We start from the raw sequence: 15,772 nt of genomic DNA, 5'->3' as shown, positions 1-15,772 counted from the left end.
AGATTATTTCTAAATTTTCAATTTTTAAAGAATTGCTTTATAACATTTTTATTTTTCCTGTAAAAGTATGGAATGTACAGAACACTGAATTTAAAATTCCGAGTGAAATCTCATATCAGTAGTAGTTATTATTTAAATTATTCGTGTACTATCTTATAACTCAGTTAATCTTGAAAATAGAACTTTTTTTTTACAGTGGTGCTGATCCCAGTGCTCTAAATGACAAAAAACAAGCCCCGTTACACTTGGCGGTCGAATTAAATCGAGTAGCCGTACTTCAAGTAATGTGCAAATATAAAGATAAAATTGATACTTGTCAAGGTGGAAAGCACGGAAGAACTGCACTTCATTTGGCTGCTATTCATGACCATGATCAATGCGCTCTAATTTTAGTGAGTAACAAAGACTAAAAGAAAGTCAGTGCCGTATTTACTGGCAAGTACGGGTTAAATTTTGGTGGGTCTCACATTTTTAATGTGTTTGACTACTTAATAATTAATTAGTTCATTAAATAATAAATTATTAATTGAAAAATAATATTGATATTTTTTTATTGTTTTCTTTTAGTTCCATGTTTTCTCAATTTATCTTTATGTTAGCTTCGATGCGAAGCTGAGAAAGTAATAATTTTACCATGATGTGATTATTTTTTTTTTGTGTCTGTCACTACTATTACTCAGCTCTCGCTGGACCAATTTATTTTAACAATACGTTTAAAGATCACAAATCGTATCTAGTTGAAGACATTACATTCAAAATTTGAAAAATTTTCCTTCGTTCCCCATAAATAGTGGAAATTTCCAAAAAATTATGATTTTTAAAATCGGTAAATTTAAAAAAAATTTTTTAAAACTGCAGTACATCTTTTTAAAAATGAACGACATAAAATAATTTTTTTCATAAACTTAGGTTAATCCCGTACTTTAGATATTTATTTTTTGATAATCTTATTTTAATCTTGATAATCTCCCACAGGGAAGAATACAAAATTGCTATTTTTTCATGAAAAGTTAACCTTTTAAAATTTTGAAAATATTCTAGAAATACTGCGTCCTTTATAAATATGTTAAACTAAAGCTTATATTACGTACTATAAGTCAAAAAAACAAACATTTTTGTTCTGATGACTTTTCTTTTATATGTAATAAAAAATATATTATTTTGGTATAAAAAGTCACCATTTTCTTATACGTAAATACTCGTTTTTTATTAATTAGTAATAATTTCAAAAAAGAGATTATAGAAAAAATCTAACTGCAAATTAAAAATTCGCGAAAAATGAGTTAAGAAAACTCAAAAAAAAAAATTTTTTGTAGACTAGTGTATTTATACATAAATAACAAAAGAATTTTTTTGAAAACTATTGCATCAAGTCCAATAATTTTTATACAGGTTTGTCATAGAAATAACGTAATATACAAAAACTTTATTATTTTTTATACTTTATCCGTAAAAGTTACAATAATAAATTATTGAATATCAATTTCATACTAAATTTAACTACTATAATAAGTATTTGTTCATATATTATACTTATAAATGAAAGAACTATTAATAATGATTAGTAAGTTAATCTGGCTTTATCCCGCAGATATTATCCTTAGTAGATGAAAATGGTGCCCGGATATCTGGCCCAGAAATGATAGTTAACGAGTTCAAAGAGTATTTCAGTGAATTACTAAATGACAGTAATGACCAAGAAATCGGAGCTTATTATACAGTAGACCAGGATGTACTTGTCCTTAGTCGGATTGAAACAAAAGCGACAATACACACCCTGAAAAATAATAAGGCATCATATAAAGACAGGATTAACTCAGAATTGTGGATGTTAGAATGTCAAGAAGTAGAAAAGGAACTACATTCGGTAATTCTACAAATATGGGAAGAAGAATGGCTTTCGGAGAGTTGAAATGAAACACTTATCTGACCAATATTCAAAAAGGAGACAGAGGAAAAGTAAAATACTACAGGGCAATAACGCTATTAAATATAGGATACAAGGTCCTATCATTAATAATATTAAAAATATTAGAGAGATGCGCTGAAGAAGCTGTAGGAGAATACCAAAGTGGATAAGGAAAGTTAACCGCTATTTTTTTTAATAGTAACATACACAATTGATTAGCTTGTTCATTAAATAATCTATTTGTAAAATTGATTGGTTGAAAAAAAATTGGAATTAAAAGAAACCCATAAAAAATAATCAACATTATTTTTATTTTACAAATAATGAATATATATACTTTATACGAGACTCGCCTTAATTGACAATCTTTATTTTCATTTATCGTTTATTAAATAAAAAGAACTTAAAAAGTGTACATTAAACGTATAACAAATATTTTAGTAATTTGTTATTTGTAAATGTATATAATTTTTGCAACATTTTTTTCGTGTATAATATTTGTTTTACAAATTACTAATTACAACAATATCGTCTATAGCTAAATACGTTTTTAAATATATTTTAGCTTCGATGCGAAGCTGAGATTGGTTTTACTAAGATGTGTTTTTTTTTTTTTTTTTTTTTTTTTGTGTCTGTTACCACTTTTTCTCAGCTCTCACCGAACGGATTTCTTTCAACGATACGTCAAAAGATCACAAATCGTATCTAGTCGAAGACATTACCCTTCAAAATTGAAAAAATTTCCCTCGTTCCCCGTAAATGGGGGAAACCTCCAAAAAAATTACAAATTTAAAAATCGCTAATTTTCGAAATTTTTTCAATTTTTTTTACTAAAAACTGCCGTAACTTTTTCAAAAATGAACATATCAATATAATTTTTTTTTATATAGATGCTTGATGTCTTTACCTATCATTTGGTATATTTTTTTTGTAAATCTGACACTTAACCTGCCCACAGGGGGGGATTTATAATGAAAATTTTATTTGAATTCAAAATTATATTATATTTATTATTATAAATTTTTGGAAATAATTTACTAGAACATTTAAAAAAAATAATTTTTTTGAAATTCATTTTAATTTACTTTATTTGATAATTATACATATAATAGAAACATTTTTGTACGTTTAAAAAATCATTCAATTACACTCCAAAAAAGATTTTTAAGCTTTTATTTCAAATATTATAATTCTTTATCTTTCACATTTTTATACCAAATTATTTATTCAAATAAATAATTTAAAAATAAATAAATTCAAAAAATTTATCCAAACATTTATTCCAAATATTATAATTCTTTATATTTTACATTTTTAATTTGTTTTGTTTGAAACTGAATGTAAAAACATTTTTTGTATTGTAAAAATGGTATAAAGGGTCATATTAAATTATAAAAAGTTCAAAATTTATTAAATAAAAATTGTACTTGGTTTTTTGAACATAGAATTTTTCTTGATATTAAATATTATTGAAAATTAAATAGTGAAACAGAAAAGTAATCATAAATAATGTGTGATATTTTTAATATTGTTATTATTATTTTTCTTATAACACATTGGTACGAATAAAAGTCTGTTGAATAATTAAGTTTAATTCGGTAATTGTTGATCATTTGGTTTAGAAAAATGATGAAAGTTTTCGAATGAAAAAAAAATCTTATTCATACATAAAAGGAAGTGTTAGATAACTGTAGTTTTAATACAGGGCGTACGTGTATAATTAAATAAATTTTTTTTTCCATAATGTGATTCATAAAAATCAATAAATTAATATAATTTGTTCAATTAATTCACCGTTTCAATTAAATAGTAATATTATTCATTGAAATCATATAATACACAACAAAATTGTAGCAATATTATACTTTATGTGTTACAATATAATCTCTAGCTATAAACACTGTAAAATTATATGTAGTTATATACTACTGGAAGTAAAGTAATGTAACATTAAAAACAATTTTCTTATTATACCATGTCTAAATGCTCTTGTTTAAGAATTTATTTTTACTGAATTTTGATGGACATCAAACTGATGAACAAATTATTTTAGATGCGAGATCTTGGTGTTGATAATAGACAACCGTGTCATAATGGTTATTATCCTATACACGAGGCAGCAAAAAATGCAGCGTCCCGGACTATGGAAGTACTGTTACAGTGGGCAGAGAGCAAAGGCAATTCTAGACACCAAATGATATCGTTTTTCGACGCTGAAGGCAATGTACCTCTTCACTCTGCGGTACACAGTGGTGATTTTAAGGTAAATGAATCATAAAAAAAAATCCCCAAAAGGTAAAACAAAAAAAAAAAATCACTCTGTTACTAGATAGATGAGATTTTATTTTTTAAAGTGATTTTATTCTACTTGAAATAATTCAAGTTTTACTTCAGGAAATAACAATACAGAGTTTCTTATTTTCTGATCACATTTTATATTGTATTCAAATTCTATTATGTGAGTAAAAAGTAAAGTTAAATTTAAATTTAAATGTTAATATTAACGTAGCCGTGAGCTTTTTGCTATAAACATAAATCTGTTTTTTCCTTAGAAAGTAGTTTGAAAAATTTGTATCATATAATTATGACAATGCTCTTCCGGTTATTGCATTTTAAAAAATTAATTCCTTACTTTTTTTTAGATGATATAACTTAGGTGTCGATATTTTATACTATAACGTAGTGTTGACACTAAAAATTGCAGGGTTTGGTTTATTTATTTTTGTAAAACCTTCCTACATTTTTATGAAAACTTCATTTTACAAGTTTACTAAGTTTGTGAAGTTTAGGTATACTTCATTGTTTCTAAACCCTAGTTTTATTTTACCGTAACCAAAAAATAATTTAAAAATTTTTTTTTGATGACTAAAAAATTTTTTAAAACCTTTTAAAATATAGTTTTGTTGTATTAAAATGTTTTTGAATTTAAAGTGTATTAAATTTGAAATTATATAAGGTTAAATATATTACTGAGGTTATTTTTAGGCCGTAGAGCTTTGTTTAAAATCTGGTGCAAAAATATCTACACAACAGTATGATCTTTCTACCCCAATTCATTTAGCTTGTGCTCAAGGAGCTATTGATATAGTTCGACTAATGTTTGGTTTGCAACCAGCAGAAAAAACTCAGTGTCTATGTTCTTGCGATGTTCAAAAAATGACACCATTACATTGTGCTGCGATGTTCGATCGTTCAGAAATTGTTCAATATCTCATTGAAGAAGTGATAAAAAATAAAGTTTATTTATTAGAAATAACCATATATGTTTCTTATTTATGATTTTAGGGGGCTGATATAAACGCTTTGGACAAAGAAAGTAGATCTCCTTTACTTTTAGCAGCAAGTAGGTCAGGATGGAGGACTGTAATTAGTTTGATAAGATTGGGTGCTGATGTTCAAGTCAAAGACTCTAGTAAAAGAAACGTATTACACCTTATTGTAATGTATGGTGGACGTCTAGATGAGTTTGCTCATGAAATTATTATGGTAATTCTTTTAAAATAAATATATTTTAAATAAAACTAAATGAGTTTTTTTTAAATTTGCAACCATGTATTATGACGTTATTATTTAATTGTTTTTTTATTTAAATTATTACAGTTTATTTATTACTTTATTCCTATTTGAATATTTGATTTAAAAAAATTTTTCAGAAAAATAAATTTACAATATTCCTCTTACGCTTGTAAATTTTGTTATTCGCTTCTTGTGATTAATAAATAAGTACACAACAACAATTTTTTATTTACTTTTAATTTGCGACTTTAAAATTATTTATTAAATTACATTGAATTTAAAAAATTCATATTAAACATTATGATTATCAGGAAAATGATCAAAAAGCTTTAGAAATGCTTCTTAATGAAAGAGATAATTCAGGTTGTTCGCCGTTACATTATGCTAGTAGAGGAGGTCATATCAGAAGTTTGGAGAGTTTGATACGATTAGGTGCTTGTGTTAATATAAAAAATCATAATGGAGAAAGTCCTTTGCATTTTGGTGCACGATACGGAAGGTTTAATACTGTAAAACGATTACTGGATTCAGAAAAAGGAGCGTTTATTATAAATGAGTCGGATGGAGATGGACTTACCCCTCTTCATATCGCATCTCAACAAGGTAATTTTTAACTATACATATATATAATACTAGACATTATTTTATTTATGTTTACAGGTCATACTAAAATAGTGCAGTTATTCTTAAACAGAGGAGCTTTATTACATCGAGACCACAAAGGTCGAAATCCATTACATTTAGCGGCTATGAGTGGTCATACTCAAACTATTGAATTGTTACATTCAGTTCATTCGCATTTGCTCGATCAATGCGATAAAGATAAAAACACTGCTTTACATTTAGCTACAATGGAAAATAAACCTAATGCTATTACATTGTTACTGTACATGAATTGTAAACTTCTCTTCAATTCATTAGATTTAAGCGCAATTGATTACGCCATTTATTATAAATTTCCTGAAGCAGCTTTGTCAATGGTCACTCATGATTCTAGGTAGTCGATAATTTATTATTTTACTTATTCAATATACAATTTTACTATTTTTTATTTCTTTAAAATTTTGTTAATGTAGAGCTGAAGAAATAATGGCGTTAAAATCTGACAGACATCCTTGCGTAACACTAGCTTTGATAGCTTCGATGCCTCGTGTTTTTGAGTCAGTCCAAGATAAATGCATTACTAAAGCCAATTGTAAAAAAGATTCTAAGCAGTTTTATGCAAGTTTTTACTCAAAAATATATATTATGTGTTTTTTAGTAATAAATTTAGTAAAATATATTTTTATTAGATTAAATATTCATTTTCTTGTCTTCAATGTCCAGCATATGAAAAAAATGGAGTAGCTGGATCTTTGAAACCAACTCCTTTACCTGCTTTGAATGTAAGTCTATAAAAGTATTATTAAGAAAAGCTATTTTAGGCGGTAGTAAATTGCACCGATTAGTCCCTAAATTAGTACACTACGTCGATTTAAAAATTTTATTGGAAGTAGATTTTTAACTCGAAATTTTATGATTTCGTAATAATCATTAATAATAAATTAAATTATAATAATTATAATAATAATTTCATTATGATCGCTCGGCATCTTTACTTTGATACGCTCACCATAAATATCCTTGGTTTTAAGCTTACATTAGACCCTATCTCAACTTAGAAACTTTCAACGAAAAATAGAAAGGCTAGATGATTAGCTTACTATTAAGTTAATCAAATGTTCTCAAACCTTACTAATTAATGTAACATATCTGATAAAATATTATATTGTTAATGTGGAAAAGTGGTTTAAGAATTAGTTTATCATCTATAGGTAGACATTGGGGAGACTTGGGGATTAAGCACCTCCTCCATAATTTCATTACCCCTTTAATCGTAGTTTTATTTTCATTTTTATTATATGTATGCCAACCCCCAAGTTATTTTACTTTAATGTATTCTAGGTCCACAAACATTATACCAAACGTGTTCTTATGTTACTAACTCCGACTACTTTTCATATTAGTTTCATAATTTACATAGATTTTAATCACAATTTTTATTAAAAAGAAAACATTTTTTAATATTTTTTCAACGCAATTTATTACTCATAAAATTTAATATTTTACGCGTGATTTACTATTTTATTTCATGTAGTCAAATTATGGGAATAATTTATAATCGCCCAAACTTTTACATGTCATTTAATAACAATTAATTTTTAACTCTCAGGCTATGGTAAGTCATGATCGAGTTGAACTTTTGGCGCATCCATTAAGTCAGAAATATTTACAAATGAAATGGAATACATATGGGAAGTATTTTCACTTAGCACATTTATTATTCTTCACAATATTCCTGATATTCGTTACTTTATTTTCTTCTCAACTGATGGTACACAAAACAAAAATACTAAGAAACAATACCTATGAAATCATAAATGACTTGAAAGCTTCTGATATGGTATTAACGAAAGTTATTAAATACAATAATACATTTGTATACATTATATATTATACATTAATAATACATTTTAATAATATATATGTGACATACAGAACGATTATTAAGTATAAATAATGCATGATCTTTAAAAATCGTATATATATTATAATTTTTTCTTTTCTGAAGTAATGGTATCCTATGTTCTACAAATTTTAAAAAGAAATATTGTTTTATCTCTTCCCTTCTTAAAATTTTATTTACTTAAATTTTTAAATTTAAATATATATTTAACCAAATTAAAAATAAGAAAATGACAGGTCGTTAACAGCTTATAAAGCAGTATTTTGGAAGTTATTAATACTTTAATAAAAATATTCGAGGTTAAATGTGTTTATTTTCATTTCTAGATATTCATAAAAAGCACTACTCTAACGCTGGTATAAAAATTCAATTGTATTTTGAAGTACTGATAAAAAAGTTGTTATCAACCGATCATTTTATTAATTATATTATTATCTTATTTGTAAGCTGTTTGAACATATTGTCGCTTATGATGCAACAACCAATATCATATCTTTTGGTCAAATTTAGTTAATAACAGGTTGTTATTAAAATTTTCCCTAATCATTTGGTGAGTTGAAAACAAATATATATATATAACAGCTTCTTAGATAGAATGAAAATAAAAACATTACTGTGTAAGGATTAGTCGTGAAAAATAAATGTTTTATTATTCTCCTGAAATGTTGAGAAAAGTGAGATATCTGGTGTTGCATCTTAAATGACGATATATGTTTCTATTTAAACAAAAAAAGTTGTTACAATTTTAAGAGGGAAAAGTGGGGCCAAAGTTTTTTTGATAATTGTAGAACGTAAAATTTTATTTAGTTCTGTGAAGAAAAAAATATTTTGTTTTATACATTTAAAGATATCGCATGTATCATAGTTAAACAATGACTTTGTTAATTTGTAATATTGTAAAAAAATTTTGCACATTTTAGACGAATACTAGTCATACTACATTGAAGACTATTGCTTTTTTGATTATGGTCTACGTTTTTATAAATAGTGTAAGAGAAGCAATTCAATTTTATCAGCAAAGATGGCCTTACTTATTAGATCCAACTAACGCAGTGGCGATACTTCTGTATTTTTCAGCTGTAGCAATGATTACGCCAGCTTTAACTGGGTATTTTGCTGAATATCAAATAGCTTTTGCCAGCATAACTGTATTTCTCAGTTGGTTTACTCTTTTATTGAATTTGCAAAGGTAGTTAAAAATATTAATGTTTAAGTATAAGAGATAATTGGGCTCTCTAGCTTAAACTGTGATTTTAATTATAGTATTTTAACGTAAATCTATGAGGCGATTTTTTATTAAAACTAGAATCCGGATTTATATGTATTTATAATTTATTGTTTACTACCAAACATTCAATAGACCTGTTGATAGTCATAATAAAAGACAAACGACGTGTAATTGTGAATAGAAACATATATAAAAACTTAAATTCGAAACTTTTAAGTTTTATATCTAATAAATGGATTAGTTATATGTTAAAAATTCATACGCCATTTTCTGTTAAAATAAAACGTCAAACATTGTATTAAAATCGAAATATTTGTTCCCATTTGAAAAAAATGTTGACTATCAATTCAAATCATAAGGGATGGACTTAAAAAGTATCATCTAGCCTATAATTCGAGAAAAATATGTAACTAAAAGTAATAAAGAAAAAATTTCAAATTAATTTTATTCTGTGAGTAATTAAGTGGGTTATGATAAAAAAAATCACCGTGTACAGTAGCAAAGAAATATTTTCGTTTTAGAAGTGAATAAATACCATTAATCCTTCCATATTATAACACCAGTTAAAACAAATTACCAAGTTTTGAAGCCTAACAATACAAATTATTTCTGGCTGATAATGTGTTTGGAATAACTTAACGAAATTAATCAATACATATATATCTAGACTCAATAATTATAATTATAATGTTAAAAATTTCTAAAAAAAAGTTTTTAAGTTTATAGCTTAAATATTTAAATTGATCTAAATTTAATCAAAGCATTTTTAAATAATTTAGCTATGTTATAAAAATATCTAATTAAAATTTTTATTTTTTATCTAAAAGAAACGGAGTTATGGAAATATTTGGTAATCGTTTAAATTATTACATTTTTTGCGAGTCATATTGAATTTAATTCCATATGAAATGGAAAGAAAAATTACTCTCTAAATTAATTATAGAAAATGAATATTTTAAAATATTTTAAGAGGATGTCTTACCTCCATTCGCGTGACTTCAAAATACGAGAAAGTATGTTTACTAGAATGGTGCTCAAAACAAAAAATGTTGATATTTGATTTTATTGCTCTCCTAAATTATTGAATTAAATGTACAAATGATCTGTGTAAATTTTGAAACTGGTATAATAATTGAGTTGTAAAAAAAAAATTGCACATCATTTTAAATAATGATATTACCCAGCTTCAATGTTCTTAAGGCACATATCAACCCTTTTATATTATTCGTGAATTTTATACAGCTTATTTTTACACGTATTTAAACAATTTAAGGGGTAAGGGCGATGAAAAAATGTCGAAAATTTGTATTTTTAAAATCACTCTAATGTCAACATAAAATGCATTTAGCTTGCATTAATTTTAAGAAATCAGTAATATAATATAGTTACACTTGTTTATTATTTTTAAGTATCATTTATTTCTAATAGTGAAAGTATTAAAATAATATTAACGCTTTTTTGATTTGAAATAGATTTGATCAAGTAGGAATTTACGTTGTGATGTTCCTTGAAATATTGCAAACATTAATAAAAGTATTGCTTTTGTTCTCAATACTTATTGCTGCTTTTGGATTAGCGTTCTATATTCTTTTATCAAGGGTGAGTATTTTACAAGTAATTTAAGTAGTTTTTATTAAATAATGTAATCGAAACGTTAATATAATGGTGTCAAAGGATTAATTATTATAAATAATAATAATTAAAAAATTTTATCGAAAATGAATTTCTATTTTATTAGCTATTAGCTGTATATTAATAGACAATTTATTTAATATATCAAATTTCATAATTTAGAGTTCACTATATTAACTCTTACTATACTAAAATACTACATAAATCCTTACTTTATCGTAAAACAGTTTCGATGAAATAATTTTGCCATGAGTGGTGCTTTTTATTAAGCTTTTTTATTTGTAGTACTATGTCAAGATGTTATTAAACTATTATATATATATGTCTTTTTCTTATTATGCCTATTTCATATATTGAAATTATTTTAAAGTTGTACCTGGTAAATTCAAAAAGGTAATTTACCTAAAAATAAATAACGAACAAGACTTCAAATTTATTATTCTACATTTGTTGGATTAATCATTTTCTCATATTAATCTGCTCAATAAAATTTGAATTGAATTATATATATATATATATATAAATTAAAAAATTTAGTGTAGTTGGGATTAAGATAAGGAAAAAAAAAGAAAAAGAAGAAATGTACGTTTAAATCAAAATTCTGTTAATAGTTTGTTTAGTCATAGTTCAAAAATGACAGTGAATCAATTTCTATTGAAATTTGGGTTTTGTTGACATTTGATTACAATTAATGTTTGTAAATAATATTAATGAATAACATTTATTCGTTTTATGTTTTAATTTTTTTTGTTTAAATAAAACTTCTTTTAAACGAAATGAATTAGAAAAATAATATTTTTGATTATAACAATTATTTTAAAAATAATTCTATCGGGATTTTTTTTTTGCCATGCCCGATGTAAGTTGTCGATGAGAAATCGTGAAAAAACATGCGGTTATATGAAAGATGGAATGGTTAAAACTTTGCTTCAGCTGTTCAATTTTATTTTTTTTTTAATTTATTTGTTTAAGTTGATTTCATTATATTTATTTTAGGGCAATCATTTATCGTTTAGTACAGTACCAATGTCATTATTGAGAACTTTTGCCATGATGTTAGGGGAAATAGATCTTCTTGGCACTTACATACAGCCGTTGTACAGTAGTTACGAAGAAGGTAGTGGTGATGTCAAGAGTATACCTTATCCAGTTCCTGTATTTTTAATGCTCGGCGTTTTCATGGTTTTAATGCCCATTTTATTGATGAATTTACTCATTGGTTTAGCCGTGGGTGATATTGAGTCAGTTCGGAGAAACGCTCAACTGAAAAGATTAGCAATGCAGGTTTGTTTTAATAAAATAAGCGTTTTTAAAAGCTTTTATTCTAATTGTAGTTAAATTCAAAGCTTATGTTCAATTTTGTATTTTAACTAATTAGTACTACGTTTTTTAAATTATAATTTTAACTAGCCAATGCGTGTGTAAAGGGCATAAGTTCATATTAATTTTAAATTATTTTTATTTCATATTACTATTAACATTTAAAAGACCCATCAATATTCAAAAATAAAAAGGCATACTTGTAAAAATTCAGTTGATTACTTTGAAATTTTATAAATTCTATATATATATAAATAGAGTTAATTTTTGTGTCAATTGGTATTTAATTTAGGAGAATACATCTTAAAAAAAAAAAATAACACGCTTTTTTTATTAAGGTCATTTTGCACACTGAACTTGAAAGGAAGTTACCTCAAGTACTTTTGGAGAAAATTGATAAAACAGAACAGATTGAATATCCCAATGAAAGAAAAACTAAAATGGGGTTTCTGGACTTTATTTTACGAAAATGGTTTTGTAACCCTTTTTCTGACGATGGTAAGAGTAAAATTATATTGACTCAAGATTTTTGAGATTTAAAGTTAGAGGCTTTAATAATTAAAATTATAGTCAAATGATTGAGCCTTACGTATATTAAATTATACAGAGTTATTAATTAATTAAAAAAACTAAATGCTTATTATTTTTTCTTTTTAAAAAATTAAAATATTCTATTTCCTTAAAATAAAAAAATGCATTTTACCCTCTTACTTTATTTTTACTTTTATTCTTACATCTCTTACCTTTTTATTATAACTTAAATATTGGTCTTGTTATGTCAAATTATTACTCACCTATACAAGTGTATATTTAGAGGAACCTGCAGAAATATTGTTTTTTAATTTATTTAATAACCGTTTAAAAAAATTATTTTTTACGTGATTTTTGATGGTAGACACATACACATTCCTTTATCTAGAAAACTGTTACAAATTAGAAAGTAACTTTCTTCGGAAATATTTAATAACTAAAATAATAATTTGAGCTATGAAAATTGAGATTTTCTTATGAAATATTAAACTGACTCATATAATCTAAATAAGATATTTTATATTAAGTTTGTAATAAATTAATTTCAACCATTATTTTGTATATTAAAGGTTTCCTTAACCTTTGATATGTACGAATACTCTCATTCATTACAAAGGTTTTCTTGAGTGTGTTCCAGAAACGTATGAAAATTGAAAAAAATTGGACTCTTAAATGAAGTTTATATCAAGAGTTATAAAATGATTTGTGTATTTTTTCTGTTAAATAATTATTTATGACATATTAACAATTAGATTACCTAAATTTATAATAAAATATTCAAATCCTAGTTCCACTCAATTTTTTACAAATACATAAATGTACTGGAGCAAGTGTAAAATTTTATAAAAATAAATTGTTGTTAAAACGTTAAAATATAGTAAGTGTAGTTAATCTTCTAGATAATATCAATTGTTAAAAAAATTTTATTAAAAACTTTATGTGATATTAATAACTATATTTTACTATTAAAAGTATAAAAGCTTAAGCAGTTGAAGAGTATAATAAAATACTTCGATAAAATTTATTCTAATTAAAAATAATAAATTTTATCTCGTTCAAATATCCAGCAGACACAATTATCTCACTTTATTTTATATAATATGTTACTTATTTTTAAAGGTATTGCTTTTGATTTAACTGAGGAAGTACTTTTTATGATACAATTACTTAACTTAGGAGTTTCTTTTATTATGATTAATACCATTTTTTTAATAATTAGCTATTGAGATGGTTTTGGAAAACAACGAAAATGATTTAACGGATGAAATAGATAAAGTTAAGGATCGTTTGAAGGTAATAACTAGTTCTTTAGAGACTCAACAAACCTTCTTGAGATTGATTATCCAAGTAAATTATTTCAAATACACACTATTAGTCTAGATTAATACTTTCAATCTATTGTTAAATTTTATTTAGAAAATGGAAATTAAAACTGAAGAAGATGAAATTGATGAGGGAGTATTTCCAAAAGATATGGTATTTACCAATAGTCTAAATGCTAGATGGTCTTCGCCACGAATTAGGACTAAACTCAAACCTTCTTTTAGTTTTTCCAAGTGTTATACAAAGTAAAAAGTTGATAAAATTTTTTAAATGTTTAATTTCTTAGATTATTTTAACAAAATACTAATTTATTTTTTAAATATAAATTTCTCTTAGTAGTTGTGGAGATTATTGTTGTATTAAACTATATAATATAATTATTAATGTATTAATATATGATTGGTCACTGTTGATTTTATTGAATTGTATAATTCAGTAATATATTTTAACGTTTCAACAATTACTTTAAAAATTGTGTTAGATCATCCTATTTTTATATTAAAAAATATTACAATTTCATGTTACTCACATCAAAAATAATAACACTAAATAAATTTTAATTAAGAATATAATACAATTTTTTTTTTGTTCTTCTCTATAAGACTTTTTAATAATTAGTGTAAATTTATTCTAAATAATTTAAAATAACTCTAGTTTAAAATAGATAATAACCAGTGCCGTTCGTTTAAATGTCTTAAATAATTTTTTTAAGAGATTAACAATACTTAATACTGAAATGATTGTGAAAACTTCTATTTTATTTTATTAAATATTTTTAATTTATATGGTTGAGCGATTATCAAATAAAACTACTATAGGTGGAAATTATTTAAAATTAATTTTTAGTATCGTAAAAGAATCTTATCTCTAAAGTTATCATAAAAAAATCTTTATTTTTCTTCAAACACTTCATTAAAAAAAAAATGGTGAGGATACAAAAGTCCTAAAAATTTTGAATACCTTTATTATTTCTCATCATATTTTTTCCAGTATCTCTTAATAACTAATAATATTTTCATAAAACGATAAAAAAATGAAAATCACAAGACGCTATAAACAGGCCTGTGTTTATAAAAAGTATTACCGGGAGAACTAATTAATTTGGTTGCCCTAAAGCCATTTATATTTATTCATAAATTTTCGTATTATGATGTTATTAACGAAGACGCCATTTATTTCAAAAATGTTAAGAGAGTGGTTACCTCGTAGCATTTTCTATTAGTCTAATTTAGTATGTTCTACGTTAATAAAACCAAAATACAATTGTATTTTTTTCTAGTCCCAAAACTTTTGTTTTTCAAAAGTTAATTAACAAATTATTATTTTTATTATAGAATGTTTAAATTTAAAGCAACAAATTTATAAAAAAAAAAAAATTATAAGAAATACTAAAAAAAAAAATATTTTTTCTTTTATAGGACTAATTGTCATAATTAATTTGATTATTAATATCGTTTTAAGTTTCTTGTAGCTTATAATTTAAAGTATAAGCTGATATAACTAATTCAATTATATTAGTCACTAATAAATTATTACATAATGTATTATTTATAATTTTTAATATTTAAACATTAAAAATAATGTCATAAACGTATACGTATTTGAATTAGATTTAATTGAACTAAATTCATTAATTTAATATTAAAAATATAAAGAAACTATAAAAAAATATAACCAAATTATATTTTAGAAACAAAAATTAAAAAAATAAATTATAATAATTTTTTGTCATTAATACAAAAATATTTGTAAAAAGTAGTTGAAATACAATAATATTTTGACAATATTATTAGCAATATACTATGGT

At 24.3% G+C, this 15,772-nt stretch overlaps 1 protein-coding gene across 7 annotated transcripts in view; it reads left to right on the top strand.

The window, feature by feature from the left end:
• LOC126903605 (transient receptor potential cation channel subfamily A member 1) overlaps positions 1 to 14,387 on the top strand; it is a 29,195-nt gene extending 14,808 nt beyond the window's left edge. For 4 of the 7 annotated variants that reach the window (XM_050681890.1, XM_050681893.1, XM_050681891.1 and 1 more), the window contains 15 exons: positions 197 to 392; positions 3,963 to 4,172; positions 4,895 to 5,131; positions 5,195 to 5,395; positions 5,737 to 6,028; positions 6,086 to 6,422; positions 6,502 to 6,646; positions 6,718 to 6,810; positions 7,638 to 7,868; positions 8,852 to 9,120; positions 10,632 to 10,758; positions 11,788 to 12,075; positions 12,450 to 12,609; positions 13,862 to 13,989; positions 14,059 to 14,387. In XM_050681890.1, coding sequence (XP_050537847.1) covers positions 197 to 392; positions 3,963 to 4,172; positions 4,895 to 5,131; positions 5,195 to 5,395; positions 5,737 to 6,028; positions 6,086 to 6,422; positions 6,502 to 6,646; positions 6,718 to 6,810; positions 7,638 to 7,868; positions 8,852 to 9,120; positions 10,632 to 10,758; positions 11,788 to 12,075; positions 12,450 to 12,609; positions 13,862 to 13,989; positions 14,059 to 14,214 — 3,070 coding nt within the window. In that variant the 3' untranslated portion in view covers positions 14,215 to 14,387. Of the gene's footprint in view, positions 1 to 8; positions 122 to 196; positions 393 to 3,962; positions 4,173 to 4,894; positions 5,132 to 5,194; positions 5,396 to 5,736; positions 6,029 to 6,085; positions 6,423 to 6,501; positions 6,647 to 6,717; positions 6,811 to 7,637; positions 7,869 to 8,851; positions 9,121 to 10,631; positions 10,759 to 11,787; positions 12,076 to 12,449; positions 12,610 to 13,861; positions 13,990 to 14,058 lie in introns of those variants that run through there. The other 3 variants (XM_050681895.1, XM_050681894.1, XM_050681896.1) reach the window with 2 other exon arrangements.
• The last annotated feature ends 1,385 nt before the right edge of the window (positions 14,388 to 15,772 follow it).

Source organism: Daktulosphaira vitifoliae, unplaced genomic scaffold, assembly GCF_025091365.1.
Source record: "Daktulosphaira vitifoliae isolate Bord-2020 unplaced genomic scaffold, ASM2509136v1 Scaffold_4, whole genome shotgun sequence".
Taxonomy (NCBI): Eukaryota; Metazoa; Arthropoda; class Insecta; order Hemiptera; family Phylloxeridae; genus Daktulosphaira; species Daktulosphaira vitifoliae.
This window is presented reverse-complemented; position numbering and strand designations above follow the sequence as displayed.